Genomic DNA, 20,914 nt, shown 5'->3' on the forward strand with positions numbered 1-20,914 from the left:
TATTCTGACTTATGAAAATTCATAAAATTGACAAGGATTTGGCCAGGGATTAACGAATGTACCTTGGTTGATTTCCCCGCCAAGAAAAATGGAGTAGCTGATGAGGGATAACCTGATGATTTTTTTTTTTTTTTTTAATTTGCCATTCTATGAGCTTTTCGGCCCAATATAGTCAATCACACAATGTGATAGAGCTAGCCGAGGGAGCGCTAGCTCTAAGCCCAAACTCACATCCTAAAGGCATCGGTTGATTACTCATTTCAAGCCCACAACACATCGTGTATTTCAATTTTCAATCTACTTCTAGAGAGCGCCACTCCTGTACAACTCCCGGCACACGGTTTTACGTGGCCCCTAGTTTTCAATTTCCTTGCACTTTATATAGTTCCCAACAGACTTTCTCCATCAAAAGAGTGTGAGAGGAGTACCATCATAGAATAGAATAAGACCAGACAAAAGTAAAACTCACAATGGTGGGGCAGTATACGGTGACTAAACCAAGCCGCAGCGACGAGGTTTTGGATGTAGATCAACAATTGAGAATTGCCAGTGAGATCAAAGCTCAGTTCGAGTCCATCGCCCCCAAGCGTCCTGTCAAGCCCAACAGAAGTGAACCTGACTCGTCAACACCAACCCCAGTGGAGTCCACAGCCGTAGACCAAAACATTCCTGAGCTTAACAAGTTCCAGGCCCTTCAATCGCAATCTCATGTCTGTCACATGCTCCACTTAGATTTAACTCTTTTTTTTGTTGTGTTTTTTGGTTGTTTCTTGGATTTGTGGTTCTTGAAATTGCTCTCCCTGACTGTTGTAAGAATGGCAGGTTATGCTTTCGGCAGAGGGAGTTACCGAGGTACAAGAAGAGTACGTGGAGACCCAGTACTACAACGAGTTGCACTCCATCGACAAACAGCATCACACGGTTACATATCGATCTATTTAATCATATAGATATATGTTTCGGTTTTGAGAGTTTGAATTTTTGTTTTAAATTTGGCTTTTTTTTTTCTTTTTTTGAACAGACTGGGAATGGGTTTATAAGGGTGGTGGGAGAAGAAGGTGAAGGTGGATATGATATTCAGTTGCAAGAAGGAACAGGTGGGATGGCGTACACAGGCTTTAGAAGCAATCCTGCGACAAACGATTGGGTACCAAACATTGATGAAGATCAGGTACTTGGTGTTCCATAATTAGAATTTGGGTTTAGCTTTTGATGATTGCTGTTACTTAATTAGAATCTCACAGAGGAAGAGAAAGGATTTATAACATAATAATCAAGAATTAACTGGTACATTCTTCTGGGCTTGAGTTTTCCATCTTCGTATCTTCTTTCATTAAGTAACTATTTTGTTTTGTTCGTTTGGTGATCACAGGGCTTTGTCTCCTCAAAGCCAAATCGGAGCGAGAGTTCTTAGATCTGCTGGGGAAAAGGCTTTGAGAAAGTGACTTGTACCAAATTTCCATGGACTGTGATCTGTAAAATTGAATAAAGATCGGATAAGGATGTGTTAGGTGGAAGATTAAAAATTTCCATTAATGGCTTTTGAATCATTGGAAGCAACGACTTCTACATTGTTCTTATCCTTCCCTCAAAAAAAAAAAGAAAAAAACGTTGTTCTTATCCAACTGCATTGTACCAATGTGAAATTTAATAGTAATTAATTCAATGATTCAAGGCTTTCGTCATTGTTAAAGACCAATAGCTGTTTGCTAAATATTCAGCAAATTTATTTTTTTTTTTAATGTGGTTGTTAGAGAACAAACAACAATAAGAGAGAGAGAGAGAGAGAGAGAGAGAGAGAGACATTTCTCAAATCAGGTTGAGTGTTTGGTGCAGCAGCCATAGAAAACCTATTTAAAGTCCAAGGGATCCCAACTGGAATGGTCATTAGACTCATTACTTATTGTGGGCGAGCATTGTCAATACTAGCAAAGAAGCAAACGTCATGCCTGCAATCCCATTGCTAATCAGACTCTTTATTCGTATTTACGATAGTGGCGAAAATCAAGAACCACTGACAAAGGTATTAATCTCTAAATTTGCAAGACATGAGAGGAATTGAGAGGTCGAGCTGTACTGAGTTGTACAACAGTACAAGTTCGATCTGGCAAGCTTTAAGGTGTTCATTTTCATAAGGGAAAAAAACACACCATTCCTAACAAAACTAGAGGTTCTTCAGGGACCACCCTTTATTTACTTATTACATTAGGTAAAGGCTGTTAGGATCCTTTTTATTTATTTTCTTACAAGAAGTAAAGGAGGGATTGTTTTCCTTGTGAAAGAGACAGGACAATACTACATAACTTTGAGTTCCTCAAGGTTCAAAGGTTGAACTAATACTAAACAGCTGGGGTAAGACCATATTGCTTGATCAAATATGTATTCCAAATTGACAATTTTTGTAGTGCGACTCCAGCCACATACGGGTTAGCATAATGATCCATTTTCATTACTCTAAAAGAAGGTTTTGCTTTACCAAAAGTGTTATGACTCAACTAACATTTTCTAGTGTTTTCAAGAAAGAAATCTCGGGCTTAAAATATCTGAACCACCAAGAATTATCAAAAAATGAAAAAGGTAGCTTTGCTTATGTACCATAGTAACTGCTGCCCTTTAGCACAAATTTATATGTTTGGCTCCAACAACCTTCATTACAAGTTCGGTTTATCACTCTACCCACAAGAAATAAAGCACTCTACCTACATGAAATAAAAGCCCAAGTGTATCCAAAAATGCTTCAGTATGCTCTTATTTTTAATTATTATATTAAAAAAAAATTTCTTTTTTGGTAATTAAAAAAAAAAAGGAATTCTTTAACGGTAATAAATTAGGAAAACGATTGAATAATGAATAACCTGACGTATTCTAGTTATTAGAGCTAAACGACAACTTCTCTGTTTTTTTGATATGTTCTCCATTCATCAATGCATTCAATTTGTTTAGGCCTTTTTTTTTCATGTCTTGTTGTTGTTGTGTATAGGCCAGGTGCTTCTGTCTTGATTTCGATTGCTCCTCTTACTCTCCTTTGGAAATACAAGCATTATGTTCAGTATGGAGCCCAGATTGTGGCTATAGGATGTACTTCCTACTACCTTTCCAATCGCTTGGGACTATCCAAATGGTTGGGACCTTTCAATATGTCGAATAGTTTGGAGAAGAAGGTGGAAGAAATTAGTGCTGATTTGAAGGTGGTCAAAGAGAAGATCATCAGTTTGAGTGATGATGTGGAAGAGATTAAGGGAAGGGTGGACGCTGCCACCGTGACCAGGGCAACTGTAGCAGCATATCCATGGCTGATTGAACTAGGGCAACCGTCAGGTACATATGCTGGATCATTTGCAATAAGCAAATAGCGTCATGCATAAATTCCATATATAGCACTCTTGCCTTTACAGTAGAATATGTGAGGTGTGAATCTGCATAAAAATTCAAAAATCAAAACTTAAAATAGAACTCTACATTGTAAACTACATCAGTATAACCATAGGATAGGCCTACCCTTCAACTTGATCATCAAAACTTGAAATAGAACTCTACATTGTAAACTACATCAGTATAACCATAGGATAGGCCTACCCTTCAACTTGATCATCTACCAGCCATTGACGCCACTCATCAACAATGGACAAATTTAGAGATTTGATCCACAATTGGGTTCCTACGTATGAAATGACCAAACCCCAACAAAACTATTGCACATTAAATCAAAGTTTAAGTGGGATTAATGGGTTATAGTATGAGCAATATACCCTATTACACTCATACCCATTAAAGCCCTAACCTTATTCCTAAATTTCTTTAAAGGGAATTACACAAGAAAATTTTCCTAGGCAATCCCATAAAGGTGAAAGTATTCATGAAAATAAGCTATATTTGGAATTTATGTATGACACTATTTGCTTATTGCAAATGATCCAGCATATATACCTAACGGTTGCCCTGGTTCAATCAGCCATGGATATGTTGCTACAGTTGCCCTAGTCATGGTGGCAGCGTCCACCCTTTCCTTAATCTCTTCCACATCATCACTCAAACTGATGATTTTCTCTTTGACCACCTTCAAATAAGCACTAATTTCTTCCACCTTCTTCTCCAAACTATTCAACCTATTGAAAGGTTCCAACCGTTTGGATAGTCCCAAGCGATTGGAAAGGTAGTAGGTAGTACATCCTGCAGCCACAATCTAGGCTCCATACTGAACATAATGCTTGTATTTCCAAAGAAGTGCAAGAGGGGCAATCAGAATCAAGACAGAAGCACCTGGCCTATACACAACAACAACAAGACATGAAAAAAAAGGCCTAAACAAATTGAATGCATTGATGAATGGACAACATATCAGAAAAACAGAGAAGTTGTCATTTAGCTCTAATAACTAGAATACATTAGGTTATTCATTATTCAATCGTTTTCCTAATTTATTACTGTTAAAGAATTCCTTTTTTTTTTAATTACCAAAAAAGAAAGATTTTTTTTATATAATAATTAAAAAAAAGAGCATACTGAAGCATTTTTTTACTGTTAAAGAATTTTAGAAATGTTGTTTGTATTTTTTGGAAATACATATGTGTGAAAAAATACGTGTAATGTTGTTTAAAAATGGAAAACATGTATTTAAATACATGTACCAAACGAGCCCTATATTATAAAACAAAAAGTTGAGCTAATACACTCTAGTTTAGATGACTCCTCTTTCCATTGTAGGAACAACTGAACAAGATGGAAGATGTGGTCATGGGTTCAATACTCTGCATGTGTGCATAATGACTAATTAAATAAAAAATAAAAACTTACGCACAAGTTGAACCATTGTATTAAGCCAAAGGCAATCCTCATTTCTGTTTTTCTTCTAGTTTCAATAGGTAAATTTTGGCCTAAGGGGAGGGACAAGGGGAATTCCAACTAGTGATCTTTGCTTCATGAGGCGTAAAGCCATAAAGAAAACAAAGCAACATCAATCCTCCTTTCAATTAATGTTATACACTCCTTGTTTCTCCACAAAATCAATTTAGACACTGAGCATGTGCTAACAATTTGCCTTACTGAAGTATGAGCTTCCACCTGGAGTTCCCTTCAAATCAAAACTCATTCAAAGCAAAGAAAGCATCTCCCCCCAACCCCCCTTTTATCCCATCTGCAATTAGTCACTTATTCCATACTAAAAACACCGTACCCCTTAGTTTCTTTCTTTTTCTTTTTGCTATTAAAGGAAATTACCTTGAACCAAACTGGATGACACGAGCTCTGTGGAGGGCAGAGGTACATGGGGTAGGCTTTTTTTAGCTCAAAGAGAATAAAATATACAGTGCAGGAAAAGCTCCGTATTGAATGTCCCAGAAACACTTCAACAAAACTCCACTTTGCCAAAAGATGAGCTACATTATTATTCTTCCAATGGACCTGGGGTAGGCCTAGCAACCAATAAATGTATCTCTCACAGACCATTTTCCTAGCTCTAAGTGCTGCTTAATTGGCACATCTATTGACCCTCTTCATAGAACATTACACAATGTCATAATATATCTTTACATCATCAACAATCGACGCAAAATTCCAATCGGAAACCATGTCTTGCTTCATGATGGGATATATAGACATTGTTGCATCTCCATCCATTATGATCCTGTTCCAGTCACTTATCAAACTACATCTATGTTTGTTCCAGAACACAATAGTTCATTGATCTTCCAGATATATTTAAAAGGTTAAAAAAAAAATTGTACAGATACTAAATGCTAGCTATCCCTTCATTTTCAAACACAAAACTTCAAATTTACAATAAAAATAACCATACAATACAAATCGATAGTTAAACAACCCGTATAGCATTCTCTTATAAAGCAAAATTATCTACAAGGCCGATCATCAATTCCGCAAACACACAGCATACAAGCTTTGCAATCAAAAACCAAGAAGAAATTCAAATCAGATTAAGAAGATTCGGGTTTAATTAACAGAAGGGAGTTCCTCAGTAGTGACCTGAGTAGCCCTAGATTTGAGCATTTCCAAAGCTCGCTTGCTGATCTCCTTCGCGTACACACTAAGGGTCTCGATTTTTCCGTCCACGTCACCATCGGCGACAGAGGAAACGTCGGCGGCGGAGAATGCCTGGGCTTCGATGACGCGGGCGGCGGAGGAGGCCTCGTCGGCGGGACGGGTTGGTAGAGGTTGGAGTTGGAGAGGATGGAGTCGGAGGATGATAGGGTTTCGGAGAGGCGGACGATCACGGCGTCGCGGATCCGCTGGGAGGGGGGCCAAATGCTGAAGGAGAATTTTGAGTTTTCGGGTTTGGGTGCTGCAGCGTCTGCCATTTCCTTGGTAGTCAAGCATGTTTGATTTTAGGAAGTATTTTAAAATGTTTATTATCATTATTTTTTTTTTAATAAAATCAAAATAAAATTCATTAAAATTCAAATTATACTTTATTTGGTAACTTTGGTTAATGCATGCATTTATTAAATATTCATTTTTAAAAAAATTATAAATAAATTACTTAAAAAATTAGTTACTTTTTCATTTTCTCATTAAAAAAAATTTCAAAATAGTTTGTTAACATATGCACATAGATAATAGTATATCTTAGTAAAACCCTTTCTAAATTTAGTAATTATCTATTACATTTTTTTATCATTCATTCCTTAAACTTAATATTTGTATCAAATTAGTGTTTTTGTCCATTTATGTTTGTACAGTAATACCTCTTTGGTCTTTGCTGGAGTGAACTTCTAGAAGTTAGAAAGAAAATTTTCCTTCAATTCAATTGTAAAATTCGCTTGTGTGAACATTTCACAAGCAATTGAATTTCGCTTAAGCGAAAATTTACAAAATAGGTATTTTTCAACTTATATTATCTTTCATTCTTCCACTTACTTTAAGGAGATTCCTTGAATTGCAATGCTTTCATGCCAAAGAGGAGTTTGTGGAAGAAGTTCACTAAAAAGAATTTCATAAGTTATGGGGTTGGAACTTGGAAGGCAAGTGGGTCATTTGCAGCGATTATAATAGAGAGTTTAATTGTACAAGAGTCTTGTAAGTAGATCGTTATAATTGTATTTCCTATAATGAATTTTTTACGACACTGGTTCTCCAAAGTGATTTTTCTATTGAAGATAATTTAGTTTATTGGTTTTCCCTTTTGATAACAATTTTATGTTGGTGCCTCACTTTATTATTATTGCTTTAAATTTGCGCCCCCAAAAAAAAGCTAGTACCTAAAAAAAAAAAAAAAAAAAAACTAGGAATATTGGTCAAAACATAGCTCTCATTTTGGAAGTTTCATTGAATTCAAGGTGAGCTATTCTCTCTTTTGTTGCGAACTTGATGTTGTACCAATCATCTACTCGCCATTTTTTACTCGTAACTTTATCTCTTTCACATGCCATAGACTATAGAGTTTGTGGGGATAGTTTTAAGCCTGTATTTCATTTCTTGAATAATGTCCCCAACATAACTTCTTCTTCTGGGCTTCGGTAAGATTTTAAATCCATCATTTAAATTTATTTCTTTTCTAACTTTTTTTTGTTCATTACTTTTGTTCATTATTATTATTTTGTTCAATTATAGACGACTTTCAAGACTTAAAAGAGCATCAAGTTCTAATTTGATAAATGTGTTGAAATGTTTAAAAAACACTTATTTTGTATGTTATACTTTGTCGACATTTTTATAATATCAAATTTTTAAGAAACACTTATTTTATATGTAGTATTTTGTTGAATATGAAATATGTGTTAGTTTTTATTTTCATTAAAAAAAAAAAATGTTTCAAGCTTGCCCCCCCCTCCCAAGTTCAAATCTTGGTTCCGTCCCTGTCAATCATAACAAAAAAAATTAAATTAAATTCAAAGAAACAACTGACCACTCAATATTTTACATTGCTCAGTAAATAGTAAGCAAGCAAAAAAGTTTAATAATATCTTTTATATTATTTCAACAAGTGATGATGATAGGCTTTAAAAGCATACTACTAAATTCATATGGCAGCTTATTTGCATGTAACACACACATTTATGTTTATAAAAAATGTAACTTTTTCATGTATTTGCGAAGACAACAAAATAATAGATATGAGAGAAAAATTTATAAGATGATTTCCATATTTGAATGCATGAATTTCTCAAAATTTTGAAGTTCCTAATTTTATTTAACTGCGTATCATTTTATTTCCATGTCTTTCATAATTTCAACCAAAAATTCACTAATTGGCTTCTGGCAAAAAAGTTTAATAATATCTTTTATATTATTTCAACAAGTGATGATGATAGGCTTTAAAAGCATACTACTAAATTCATATGGCAGCTCATTGCATGTAACAAACACACAGATATATATATATATATATATGTTTATAAAAAATGTAACTTTTTCATATATTTGCGAAGACAACAAAATAATAGATATGAGAGAAAAATTTATAAGATGATTTACATATTTGAATGCATGAATTTCTCAAAATTTTGAAGTTCCTAATTTTATTTAACTACATATCATTTTATTTCCATGTCTTACATAATTTCAACCAAAAATTCACTAATTAGCTTCTTAGAATAGGTAAACCTGTTTAAGTCAAATAGAAATTAGGAGATTGCTATAACTATTGTTCTCTTAAACTTTTAAATGATCCATCTAGGCATATGAAAACTTTTTACTATTGACGTGTGAAGCACATCTTTCAATGTATAAATTATTCAACATACTATGACAAATTTTTTTAAAAAATAATAATGTTCTCTCCACTTTTTGACAAAAATAATTATATATATTTTTATACAAGCACTCAAAATAATTAATATGATAAAACAAGACGGCTAGAAACAAAATCTTTAGTTATGTGAACGAAAGAAGCACCAATTTTTTTTACCGAACAAAAAAAAAAAATATTGACACAAAAATTCTTAATTGTCCTACGCGTGAAATTACTCTGATTATTTTTTGTTCTTATGAGAAACAATGTGAACAATTATTTTTGTTGTTTTTTGGGCCCCTCTCCCTTATTCGGTCAGAGTGGGGCCTCACACAACTCACCAAGTGAGGCCCGTCAATCCTCCGGAACATTGAATAGGTACGGCATGTCAGCCAACACGATGCCAAATTGCCCAAAAATAAAAAAATGTCATAACTCGTGAGTTGCTGTGGCCAAGCGGTAACCGTTTGTCACGGGAAAGGAATTGCTAACGTTACGGTGCTTGTTTTTACGCATTATCGACAATCAAATCAATACACTACCCCACCCTTCCCTTCCGTTCACGATTTTTCCAGAACTCCTCCTCCTCTCTCCGCCTCCATCCCACTCCTTCGCAAACCAAAAACCCCAATCTCTCTCTCTCTGGTCTTCATGTTTGTTTAAGCTTTGTATCCACAGCCACTGAGCTCAGTGACTCCGCTACGCGACGATGAACTCCATCACTTCCGTCGAATTGAATTACCTCGTCTTTCGTTACCTTCAAGAATCAGGTAATGTTATAGCTCCTCTAAATCTTCTCTTTCTTTTGCTTTCTTTTTCTGTTCTCTTCTCTCCAAAGTTGATTAGTATTCTAGGGTTTGTACAGGAAGCTGTTCCTAGAAGTATAATAGTTGCAATTTCCGAGCAAGATTTAACTTTTCCTATTGTCTGGTCGAAGCTTGATCTTTTATGTAGGTTTCAATTTATATTTATATTTTTAATAATATAATGTAGCCGTAAGTATTTGCAATAATTGTGTACCAATGGTTGCGTTAGGGTTTTTAAATGCTACGCTAGGCTTTGTTTAGCAGAGTATAATGTGCGTTAATTTAGCATATTAAATATAGTCTTGATGAAAAAAAAATTGTTTTTGTTACTTAGCATCTTCAGAAGGTTCTAGTTTTAGTGATAGGTTATGGCCTTTCTTAGAAGAGAAATGATTAGAAATAGACAAAGAATATGAAGTATTTGAAGCATCCACACATGCTTATAATTTAAATAAAAAGCCTTTTTTAATTTAAAAATTAGTTATATTGATTATTAATATGGAGCTGAGCATTATCTCTAAATCAGGCAGGTTTGTGGGACATGCACTTGGTGTTTAAGGTCCCTTGTAATTGTTGGAAACAAAGTTGCGAAAATGGCTTCACTATTTTAAATAAAAAAATACATTTTGTTACCATAATCTTTAATTTTTTCCAGTTTGCTGGGGAAAGCGAGACATGAATTATATTTAACACTTGAGTTGTAATTTAAACAATAGTAAACGAAAAAACTTTTCAACTTGTTTCCTTCATTCACATAATGAGAATTTTTTTTTTTTTTTGATAGGTAAATGACAATAAATGAGAATTTTTTCAAAAATTTATTTTCATATGATTTATTTAGCAGTTTGATGAGACATTATGGTTGGAGAAACTTAAAAACTTTACATTGCTTTTTTTTTTTGGGGGTGGGGGGTGCTCTTAATTTTTTGAGCATTCTAAATCCAGTGGAAATTGAATATACTAACTGCTCCTTGTCATACTCTTGTAGGATTCACACATGCAGCATTTGCTTTAGGATATGAGGCGGGTATCAACAAGTGCCCTATTGATGGCAATTTGGTTCCACCCGGTTCTCTTATAACATTTGTACAAAAAGGACTTCAGTACTTGGAGATGGAAGCAAACTTGAGTAATGTTAGCATGTTTAATTCTTTTGCTTTCATCTGTCTTCCAGCATGAATTTAACTACTTTTGCTATTCTGCTTATCTCATAATTGAACTTGATCAATGTTTGTTTTAAACTTGTCAGAGTGACACAGACTTGGTGGAAGATTTCTCATTCTTACAACCTTTGGATCTTATCACAAAGGATGTCTATGAACTGCGGAAAATCATAAATGAAAAAAGGAAAAATCTACAGAAGGATGGAGATAAAGATAAAGAGCTCGACAGGGAACGTGAAGGAGAACGTGCACGGATAAGAGATAAAGAAAGACATGAAAGAGAGAAAGAGCGTGAAAAGGATAAAGAGAGGGCAGAAAGGGACAAGGAGAGGGCAGAAAGGGACAAGGAGAGGGCAGAAAAGGATAAGGAGCGAGAAAAGCAACGTGAGGATCACATTGACAGAGAAATGGTTACAGATGTTGAGGATAAAGTTATTGTAAAACCTGAAGATAATGGTGTATCTGCAGGTAAGTTTACATTGGCATTGAAAGTATTTCCTCTGTTTTCTTGACCTCTCTTTGTATTATCCTTTATACCAACCATGAAGTATAAAACTCTCTGGATGTGTTTTATAGGACCAGAACCAATGGATATCTCTACAACCTTGACATCTCAGGCATGTGAAATTCCCAGTTCTGATGTGACAATTTTGGAAGGACATACTTCAGAGGTTTGAACATGTCTCCAATCTTTCTGCATTTTTTTTGTCCCCCCTTCGCCCACCTCATAATGATTTTCCTGTCTTCCTTCAGGTATGTGCTTGTGCATGGAGTCCAACTGGTTCTCTTCTTGCATCAGGGTAAATATTTCTTTGCTGAATGACATACTTCTTGTGTGATGGTTCATCATGTGTATCTATAACTTATTTTAAACATCTTATGTGTATTCTGTTACATGCATCTTTCAAGTCAACTAATTTGATGTGTTTTCATGTTGTGATCCTTTTTTGTTATTGCTGCATTACGGACTTCCTACATCTTAGTCCTCATTATGAAGGGTTACTGAGAATTGCTTTATTTTTTACTGAAGCAAATAGGGTTTTCTAAGGATTTCTTGTGTGATTATATCAGCTTCTGCATTAAGTCATATTACTGCAGATCATTATATTTTTCAGAAGTAGACTTTAGTATAGAAATGCAGTTGAATGCAACATTAATTTTGAATGAAATGATCATCTGTTTTGATTTGGCAACTAAGAATTATAACATGTTGCATGTGTTAATTTCATTGTAATTCCTGGAATTTCAGATCAGTTTTTGTTATGGTATGGTAACATTATCTAAGGTTGTGAATTTTAATAGTTTTTGGCTGTATGCCTGATAAAACTTCTAGATCCGGAGATTCAACAGCTCGTATATGGACAATAGCAGATGGTAGCTCGAGATCTAATTCTAATGGTCATTTGAACGTGCTGGTGCTGAAACATGTTAAGGGTAGAACAAATGAGAAGAGTAAAGATGTCACCACACTTGATTGGAATGTGAGTTTTATCTCACTATTCTGACTTAAGTTCATAATAGCTGCTAATTATGCTCTGGCTGAACCCACATTATCATTTAGTTATACTATCAAATATATCTCAAAGTTTGCATGTCATAAGCATGTGCTTTTTTAAAGCTAAGCTTTCAACTTGTTGGCTTTTATTATTCTGTACAATATGGTGCTTATTTTTAGGTTTGATACTTGGTTTGGATTGGAATTATCTCCTGAGAGCCTTGCTTCTGAAGCTAAGAATGAAATAGTCCAATGCTAGAAGAGTGCCTAACTGCCAAGCATTTGGCATGGTCCATGTTGATTTCATGTATATGGAAATGATTTTAATTATAAAAACTTAATATAGTCATTTCATTATCTGATACATATTATTCATTATGTACTTTTCATTGGAAGTGTTTTGGCTCAACAACAATAATAGAACCAATGTTATTGTCTCACCATTTTAGATTGTATTATCTGTTTGAAATCATGCTATGACAGCAATTTCAAAGATTCAGTGCTAACTATATCAATCAGGCAGGAAAGGACACCCAAAAAGATAATAGAGGTGGCACCTTTCTTACATACAGCATGAGTTAGTAACATCCTAGGTATTTGGTATTCCACATCAATGTGGAGAGGGAATAGTTCCCTCCTTTGTGTGAATGATAAGAATGTGCATTTGTACATAGCAGTACTTTTGCATTACTAATATATATATATATATATATTAATGTACCTCTTGAAAAGCAAGAAATGCACTTTTGAGATGCTATTTTGATGGTACCAAAGGCTCCTGCTGATGTTGTCACCATTTTGTATGAAAAATTTGTGATACTTTTGCCTGTCCTTATGCAGGGTGATGGAACGCTACTTGCAACAGGTTCGTACGATGGGCAAGCAAGAATTTGGAGTACAAATGGTAAGATGTTAAAGCATGATATGTTTTTAAGTATATGCAGACCATTCAAGTGTGTGTGGTTTTTTTGTTTTTTTGTTTTTTTTTGGGGTGGGGGGGGGGGGTGTTGGGGAGGGGATGGATAAGTAGGAGTGTGCATTTCACTTGCCATGTTTAAGGTCTTTTCAACTGATACTCAATTCAATTGAAACCTAAATAACCTTGTCACGTGACAATATTGTAGATAGGCATAAGCAATTTTATGACCTATTTAAAGCAAGGATATTTCTTATGTGAAAAAGGAACACTAGGATATTTCTTATGTGACAGAAACTAGATAAATTCCTTCTGCTTGGTATTCGTCATAAATTGTATTAACCAGTGTAGTCAATGGAGAAAGAGAAAGGTGACCTTAAGGCACCAAGTCCTTGTATTGCCTGAGGCATGAGGTGCCAAATGATGCTCACCCAAGGGAAGCAAGGCACCAAATACTAAATATAGTTCCTTGTATGTATTATGTACATATAATGAACTCAAATAATGTATGTCTAATACATTTGGAATATGATAATTAAAAGATGCAAAGATAAAAATTATCAAATGTGTGCTGCATGAAGAAAAAAGAGAGTAATATAGAATTTTATGAGCATGCAAAGTTCATAATTTGTTGTCTTTAACTATTAGAACTTTCACACACTCTTTAGCTGCTTCAGGGACAAAGTAGTCTAGGCACAATTTTGAAAATTTCAAATTGGATGGAGGCTCAATTAATTGATCTTAGAATGGGCTTTACAGTAGCTTATATAGAAAAAAGTTTCGGTGAGAGAGAGGGATAGAAGTATAAAATAATGAGAAACAACATGCTTGGTAGCTGATAGTTGAGGTCCCAAGGCCTAACAACAGACAAGAGGACAATCGTTTGCTTGGATTTGCTGTGTTGATTGATGAGTCTCATTTTTGTTCTGTTTTGTGAGTCTCTGTCTCTCTCTCTCTCTCTAAATGTCTGGTTTTGTCTTTAAGCTGGTTGTGGCTGCCAGCTTAACCCTTATTTACCTACATAAAAGTACAAAACTGCTATATATATAGGCTTAATTTCATTGAAGATATCACCTTTAAAGCACGGACACCCCAAATCCCTGGCTTGTCAATGTCGGAGACGGACACTCTGGGGACTATTGGAAAAAATAATTTTTTTTATTAAAATATTTTCTTTGATTTTATATATGCTTTTGGTTTTGATAGTTGTTAATTATATTGAAATTTAAAATAAGTGTAAAATATGATTGTATGTATATATTTTACTTAATTTTTGTTGCCCAACTGTGTTGTGTCTTAATTTTTCAAAACTTGCCGTGTCTTCATGTCCCATAGCATGTTGTGTTTGTGCTTGTTATCTCATCTCAAGTGCCTTGCAATCGTTTGAAGAGAGGAAAGTGCCTCGCTTCGCTTGAGTGTCTAGAGCGTCCAACTTGCCTTTGACTACACTAGTATTTAAAAAGTTTTTGGCGTAGTTCAGTCCCCCTCCCCCCTTCCCCCCCCCCCCCCCCCCCCCAAAAACTCTACTTGGCAATGTTACTGCCACACGGTAGTTTGTGCATGAGCTGTGCTGTCAGTGATGTTTCTTAACTGTTAGAAGTCTATCAGATACTTGTGCTCACAGCCTCACACACATGCATATATATGTTTTGCTAGAAATCTTCCTTAGACATACCTGTCACCAAACTAACTTGCTATTTGCTAAAAGATAGTATCTAAAAGGATGTGAGAGAAGAATGTGGATAGAATAAGTGAATTACGAAAGTCGTGGAGATTTGATTTACACAAAGTTGAGTTCCTTGCACATAGATATGTGGTTAGGAATTTTCACTAGTTCTTTTTTCTTGAGTATTTCTTTCTTTTTTTCTTAGTTTTTTTTTTTATAGTTATTTCTAGTGTGTGGTTGGAGAATATATATATATATATATATATATTAATAAATAGGATATATGGTTAGAGAATTTTCAATTGAAGTTCTTTTTTCCTAGATTTCTTTTGATTTGTTAAAGAACATTGGGGATTATACTTTTTCCTTTTTCTTCCAATATAATATTTTTACTTACCACCCCCCTCCACCAAAAAAAAAAGAAAAAAAGATTCAATTTGAGCTTTGGTTATTTTACTCTTTCTTGTTGGTTTTTGTGTTTGTTTGAGATAGCATATTTTCATTGGTTTATTTGGCTTAAAAGATAAGCTAGGCAAAAGTACAATTGTACCTTTTTTTTTTTTTTTTTAGTTGTACATAGTCCAAATAAACTGAATGGCAGATGCATGGGACTTTTATTCCATTTTCAAAGATCCAGTTTTCTCTTTTACAGTAGGGCAGATGTAATTTTATTTTTTCCCGTTTTGTTGTGTTGTTAATATTATGTATAATATCTCAATCTGTTATAATTATATGGATATCTCTTTCCCCAAAATATATGTCCACACATACACACTTACACAACCTAAGCATATAATATCTGCATGTTTAAGCAATTTTTTTCTTGGTTGGTTTGATATCTTTCATGTGGAACCTATCATAAAAAATATATATCTTTCATGTGGTGTGTGTCATATTTATGTGGGAACTTGGAATTGTAATTTTATGCTAGTCTTCATTGCATCGCACAAATTTATTTGGTGTACTGATTTTTGTTGTTATGTTTGTTCAGGTGAATTAAGGAGTACTCTAAGCAAACATAAAGGACCCATATTCTCTCTAAAGTGGAACAAGAAGGGTGATTATCTTCTTACAGGCAGCTGTGATAAAACTGCAATTGTATGGGATGTGAAGGCAGAGGAATGGAAACAACAATTTGAATTTCATGCAGGTGTTGCATTTGAATGAATGTTAATACTCATCAGTGTTTGTCTTGTGCAACAATTTCCTTTGTTTGGGTTTAAACTTGAATATTTGTATCATTTAGGTCCAACACTTGATGTCGACTGGCGCAACAATGTTTCATTTGCGACAAGTTCCACAGACAATATGATATATGTTTGCAAGATTGGAGAAAACTGCCCTATCAAAACTTTTGCTGGGCATCAGGTTTGTTCCTGAATTCTACTGCTCATATTGCTCCCTAAGTATTGCTTCTGTACTTTTCTATTCATGGCCAACCTTGGGGCTTAGTGTGGATTTTTGCTGGGAATTGCCAGCTCCACCTTTAGGAATGTTTCAGTTTACTCAAAAATTATACATCGACCCTAAGATTAATCATGTAGCAAAACATGTATTTACCAGCTTAGTGCCTACATTAGTGGTAGTAGTTACTAGAATTGCCTCATTGTGTCTAAATCTGTTCTTTTTGACTATCAAGTAGCGAAACTTGTTGACTTTGGTTGGCTTCTGAATGTTTGGAAAGCATTAGATCAAACTGTGTGCATTGACTTATGAAAAGATTTCATGTAAATTTTTTTTTTAAAGCTAATTATGAACTTTGTGCAATTTCAGGGTGAAGTTAACTGTGTCAAATGGGATCCAACAGGTTCTTTGTTGGCCTCTTGCTCTGATGATATCACTGCAAAGGTTATTTATGCTACTCCTTCCTTTTAGGAAATTTGATTTACATCTTATGTTTTATTTTTATTTTTATAAGTAATTATTGCTTCATCAAATAAAAAACAAAAGTACAGAAGGACTTATCAAAAAAAAAAAAAAAAAACAAAAGAACAGAAGGGACCTGAGCACACAGGCAGTGTGCTAGGGGCCAACAAAGAAAACAAAATTATAAAGCAATAAAATTACAGCTATCAAGTAAATCAGCCAAAGAGTTAAAAGTAAAAACACCCGAGGCATTTGTCCACTCAGATAAAGTCTGGAACAATAGCAGCTTCAAATCATGAATCAACCTCTTTGGCTTCCTTCAAAAGTGTAAGTATTCCTTTCCCACCAAATACTCCTCATGAGACAATGAGGGATCATGGCCCAAATTGCTGCATATCTATATCTGTTAAACTTCCTTGGCCAGCTTGCTAGAGGATCCACAACCCCATTGGCATGACCCACAGAACGCCAAGTAGAGAAAACACCAAATTCCACAACTCTCTAGCAACAGGGCAGTGCATAAGTAAATGATCAATAGTCTCCTCATCTCTCTTATACATGCAACACCAATTGATCACCATTACTCTACACCTCCTCAAATTATCACAACTTAAATACTCCCCAGTGCCACAATCCAAAGAAAGAAACTAACCTCTGTAGGTACTTTCGGCTTCCATATAGACTTCCAGGGAAGAGAAGTTGACTAGAAGAATGTAAGGCCCTATAAAAAGATCTAACATCAAAAGTTTGCTTGGAGGAGGGAATCCAGCAAAGCTCATCCACTACATTCTTTCTCCTCAGGCCAGAATAGATCAAATCTCTAAAGGAGACAACCAATTCCAATTCCCAATCTTGTGCTGGTTTAACAAAACTGACATTCCAATGATAACTATCCTCTAAAAGAGATAACAAGTCTGCCACTGAAGCATCCCTGTTACATGCAAAGCCATAAAGTTCAGGGAAGTTGTCTTTCAGAGGAAGCCCCCCACACCAAGGGTCATGCCAGAATTTTATAGAAGAGTCATCTCCCACCTTAAAAGTGTCGCACCCCTTCCTGATCCTCTTCCAAAGACAAACTCCGTCGGGCCCCTGCACAGAATTAGAGCACCAAACCCCCTTGCATCTTATGTGTCATTGACATAGATTTTCACTGTTGGCATTATATATATGTGCATGTGTTTGTGTGTCTGCACTTTTGTCACTGCAAGGGTTGTTTATGGTACTAGTAGTACATTGATTTGCATCTTATGTTCCATTGACATAGATGTTTGCTCTTAGCATTATCTGTGTGTGCGCGTGTGCGCCATCTTCAGTTTGTATTTCAATCTTCAAATTAATTTAACCTGTTTCATACGGTTTAATAACATTTCTTCTTGGCTTATCTTGGTTCTTGTCACTCCAAAATATATATTGTTCTGTTGGTTGTTTTCTTTTTGGTGTGTTTTTGTTTTCAATTTCAACTAATATATGGCAATGTTGTAGATATGGAGTATGAAGCAAGATAAGTTTGTTCATGACTTAAAGGATCATGCTAAGGTACTGTGGAAATTTTGTTTCTCTTTTTAATCTCAATGTGTTTGCCTCTCAGCATATGCACTTCTGATCTGACTGGATTGTTCTCAGAAACATTGAATAATTGTTTTGCAGGAGATATATACTATCAGATGGAGTCCAACTGGACCTGGTACAAGCAACCCTAACCATCAGTTATTGTTGGCAAGGTATATGCTGTTGATTTAATGAATTTGAATGCCATTAATTTTTTTTCTACTTTTATGCATTTGCACCAGTTATCTAGTTATTCTATTTGGTAGTTCTGGAATTGCTTTTTTAGTTGATCATTTATTTTTTATTCCTTGAAAAGTGAATTTACTATGGATTATGAAATTATGGATTTGTTCTAGAAAACCTGTTAATGTTATCAAAATTTCATAGAGGCACAGACTTATTAAAAGCTTGCAGCCTGTAGTAATACTCAATTGATTATATGAGGTGCTGTTAAAGAAGTTTGTATTTGACATCTTCATAAATACAAAACACATTGAACTTTAATTAGTTTCATACAATATTATTAAGAGGTAAGAGTGCATCAGGAGTTGTTAGGTGAAGCCACCATTGTGTTGAAAATGTTCCATTGCCATTTGGTCTTCAATGATGGTCAGGTTTATTTTCTCTACTGTAGACTTCATAATTTTTGACTTGGCCCATCTTCAACTCCTGTCTGTAGTGACGGATAACTTTATTGCATTAATATATCATGCTGGTTTCACTATTATCATTTAACTTTCCTATCAAAAAAATATATCGTGCTGGTCATTGTATTTCTTCACCCCCACCCCCCTTTCACATTTAGTCCTGAACCTTCACCCCATGATTTAAAATGGTCCTCAGGCTTTGAAATGTTTCATATTGGTCCTCATAATTTTAAGTTTGTGTCTAATGTTCATTGTCGTTAGCTCTTACTTTGATTCTCTCTACTCCAAAACAAAGTATTTGAATAGCCAATCCTTTCCCTTATATGCTGCTATCAAAATCCTTGGGATTTCACTGAACAATCTCTACTCAATCAGCAGGAGTTAACTGCAAGGACTTTTTTTGACTCAAACTTTTCTTTTTGATAATTATTTTTTTGACACAAACTTAAAAATGTAAGGACTAAGTGCCCGTTTGGATTGGGCTGAATAGCTGAAACACGCGTTTGCATTTCAGCTTCCCCCCCCCCCCCTCCCCCCCACACATTTCAGTCAATTTTTTTACTGTTAATTTACTGTTACTGCTACTGTTCATGAACAGTAGCAGCAATATTTGACTTTTTCCACAAATTTCACTTTTCAGCAACTTTTTCATTAAAAATTGGTCCAACGGTACTATTTACACATTTAAAAATTATTTGCTATAGTGTTTTTCAGTTTTCAACTGTACCCAAACGGATCCTAAATGAAGCATTTCGAAGGATAGGAAATTAGAATAACACCCCTGAGGGTTGCCATGCACACTTCACAAATGATTGATAGCTCAAAGGTGGCTTTCCCCCATTATTTTCCAAATATTAGTCATTGGAGTGACTAGCAATTAACAGAGGGAGAGATTCACTTAAATGAACTAACATAGGCATAAATACTTCAAAGCTCAAATGCAATTGAAAAATGGAAGTCCAAAGTTTGAACTCACCTTCTGTATAATATCCATGGGATTGAAGAGCGTATGACTCATAGGAGAGAAAACCTCAATTACAGCAGTAGACGCATGGTCCTGTTTATATTTTAATGAATTTGAAACATGGGTCAAAGGTTGAGGACTAAATGTGTAACTAAGCCTATATTACTGTGTTAAGATAAACTAAGGTTTTTCTATGACAAGATCCGAATAATATTCTTTGTGCATCATATTGCATACAAACCTCACACACACAGTTAAAATATTGTGTGTTGCAGGACATATTTAGGTCTTCATTCTTGTTTTACTTATTTCAGTTAAAATATTCAGTTGGTTGTGTTTCTATGTAGTGCATCGTTTGACTCAACAGTGAAGCTATGGGACGTGGAACTTGGGAAACTTCTATACAGCTTAAATGGACACAGGTACTGGCCCTTGCTGCTGTCATTGATGTTATTTGAAGGTGATTATAACCGAAGAGATGCTTTAGAATTTCACTGATGTCTTATATTGAAACTTCAGGGAACCTGTATATTCTGTTGCATTTAGCCCAAATGGTGAGTATTTGGCCAGTGGATCTCTTGATAAATCCATGCACATCTGGTCATTGAAGGAAAACAAGATTGTCAAAACTTATACAGGCAATGGGGGCATATTTGAAGTTTGCTGGAACAAGGAAGGTGACAAGATTGCTGCATGTTTTGCCAACAATACAGTTTGTGTTTTGGATTTCAGAATGTAAGGTCTTGGAAAATGCTCTACAATTTCCCTAGTTTTCCAAAGCACCATGACCTCAGGAATGATAATTAACTTCTTAGTTGGTCTTCAAAGTTTAGTTGTGGAGATGTTACTTTTGATGGGGATGGGTAAAAATGTATTTTGGGTGGGTAGGTTTTGCGTTTTAACCATAGATCAGGCATTACTCACTTGTATTGATCGCTTTTTTAATTACATTTACTCAATTATCTGTCAGGCTTATGCTTGGTAGGAGTGAATTGTAAGTTTGTAACCCAATTATGTACAGAATTATTTGAATTGGACCATAATTCATGGTTTCTAGTTTACCATTTCTTTTCCCAATTATAGTTATTTGGAACGATGTTTGTTACCCAGTTACATTTTGTTTACTATGTTTGTTTCAGTTTTTCTTTGCTGAGTGTTTA

The 20,914-nt window shown here is 35.0% G+C and overlaps 2 protein-coding genes and 1 non-coding gene across 3 annotated transcripts; 2 read left to right on the forward strand and 1 right to left on the reverse strand.

Annotated features, from left to right (window-relative positions):
• The first annotated feature begins 384 nt into the window (after positions 1–384).
• Positions 385–1,685, forward strand: LOC112032260 (uncharacterized). Its single transcript, XM_024065026.2, has 4 exons — positions 385–710; positions 823–921; positions 1,022–1,171; positions 1,373–1,685. Exons 1-4 carry the CDS (start codon positions 471–473, stop codon positions 1,412–1,414), a joined length of 531 nt encoding a protein of 176 aa, XP_023920794.1. The 5' UTR covers positions 385–470; the 3' UTR covers positions 1,415–1,685.
• Positions 1,686–3,808: 2,123 nt separating this feature from the next.
• On the reverse strand, positions 3,809–6,354 carry LOC112032257 (uncharacterized). Its single transcript, XR_010628916.1, has 2 exons — positions 5,980–6,354; positions 3,809–4,265 (listed from the first exon to the last, which is right to left on the reverse strand). It is a non-coding gene; the product is annotated as an uncharacterized LOC112032257 (transcript).
• Positions 6,355–9,104: 2,750 nt separating this feature from the next.
• LOC112032256 (WD40 repeat-containing protein HOS15) lies at positions 9,105–20,818 on the forward strand. Its single transcript, XM_024065022.2, has 14 exons — positions 9,105–9,453; positions 10,478–10,623; positions 10,739–11,120; positions 11,229–11,323; positions 11,406–11,452; positions 11,986–12,133; positions 12,988–13,051; positions 15,721–15,879; positions 15,976–16,097; positions 16,503–16,577; positions 18,078–18,131; positions 18,243–18,316; positions 20,102–20,176; positions 20,274–20,818. The coding sequence occupies exons 1-14, from the start codon at positions 9,393–9,395 to the stop codon at positions 20,491–20,493; spliced, it is 1,722 nt and encodes a 573-aa protein (XP_023920790.1). The 5' UTR covers positions 9,105–9,392; the 3' UTR covers positions 20,494–20,818.
• The last annotated feature ends 96 nt before the right edge of the window (positions 20,819–20,914 follow it).

The sequence above is a fragment of the Quercus suber genome, unplaced genomic scaffold (assembly GCF_002906115.3).
Source record: "Quercus suber isolate HL8 unplaced genomic scaffold, Cork oak 2.0 scaffold_72, whole genome shotgun sequence".
Classification (NCBI taxonomy): Eukaryota; Viridiplantae; Streptophyta; class Magnoliopsida; order Fagales; family Fagaceae; genus Quercus; species Quercus suber.